The sequence below is a fragment of the Acanthamoeba castellanii genome (assembly GCF_000313135.1).
Source record: "Acanthamoeba castellanii str. Neff unplaced genomic scaffold scf7180000084626, whole genome shotgun sequence".
NCBI classification, from domain to species: Eukaryota; Discosea; order Longamoebia; family Acanthamoebidae; genus Acanthamoeba; species Acanthamoeba castellanii.
In genome coordinates this window covers 1-993 of record NW_004457664.1, presented here as the reverse complement: position 1 = coordinate 993, position 993 = coordinate 1, and the positions used below count along the sequence as shown (strand labels likewise).

The 993-nt window shown below is 67.3% G+C and overlaps 1 protein-coding gene across 1 annotated transcript; it reads left to right on the top strand.

The window, feature by feature from the left end:
* Positions 1–131: 131 nt before the first annotated feature.
* On the top strand, positions 132–905 carry ACA1_082960 (ubiquitin specific protease 22 family protein; the record flags this gene model as incomplete). The annotated part of the gene is made up of 1 exon (XM_004353290.1): positions 132–905. A coding segment is annotated over one exon (774 nt), but the record flags the coding sequence as incomplete, so codon positions are not given.
* Between the last annotated feature and the right edge of the window lie 88 nt (positions 906–993).

Below are 993 nucleotides of genomic sequence, written 5' to 3'. Positions count from 1 at the left end.
ACCTCCACAACCGCTCCGGGTGCTCGGCTAACCGCGACGACATCTGCCTGGCGTGCGAGCTCGACTACCTCTTCGCCGAGGTCTATTCGGGCACCGGCGCGCCCTACGCGCCGTACCACTTCCTCTACAGCATGTGGCGGCACGCCGACAACCTCGCCGGCTACGACCAGCAGGACGCCCACGAGTTCCTCATCTCGACCCTCAACGGGCTTCACAAGCACAGCGGCGGCTCGACGGCCGCGTCGTGCCGGTGCATCGTGCATCAGATCTTCTCCGGGCGGCTGCGGTCGGACCTCACCTGCCTGCGGTGCGGCTACACGTCGACCGCGATCGACCCCTTCTTCGACATCTCGCTCGACCTGCCCAAGGCCCGGTCCGCCCCGCGGCAGGCCGCCGGCTCCCTCCAGCAGCAGCAGACGGTGGGAGACGATAGCCTCACGCCGCCGCCGCTCACCACCACTGCCAGCGACGCGGCGGCCGCGATGGAGATCGAAGAGGAGGACGAGTGCAACCTGCACGCGTGCCTGCGACGCTTCACCCAAGCAGAGCGCCTGGGGTCGGCGGAGGCCTTTCGGTGCCAGGGCTGCAACAACACCTACCAGGACTCCACCAAGCAGCTCTCCATGCAGTCGCTGCCGCTCGTGCTCTGCTTCCACCTCAAGCGCTTCAAGCAGGAGGGCCTGGCCTCCACGGCCTCGTCGTCCAAGATCGACACCCACATCCGCTACCCGTTCGTGCTCGACATGTCGCCCTACGCGAGCTCCACCATTGTCTCGCAGCGGCTCGGCCGCGAGCCCCCGTCGGCCCCGCCCGATCTCTACGAGCTGTTCGCCGTCGTCGACCACAAGGGCAAGATCGACAACGGCCACTTTGTGTGCTTCGTGCGCCACGAGTCGCGGTGGTTCAAGTGCGACGACGCCACCATCACCCCCACCCAGCCCCACCAGATCGCCCGATCCAAGGGCTCCTACCTGCTCTTCTACATGCGCCGCT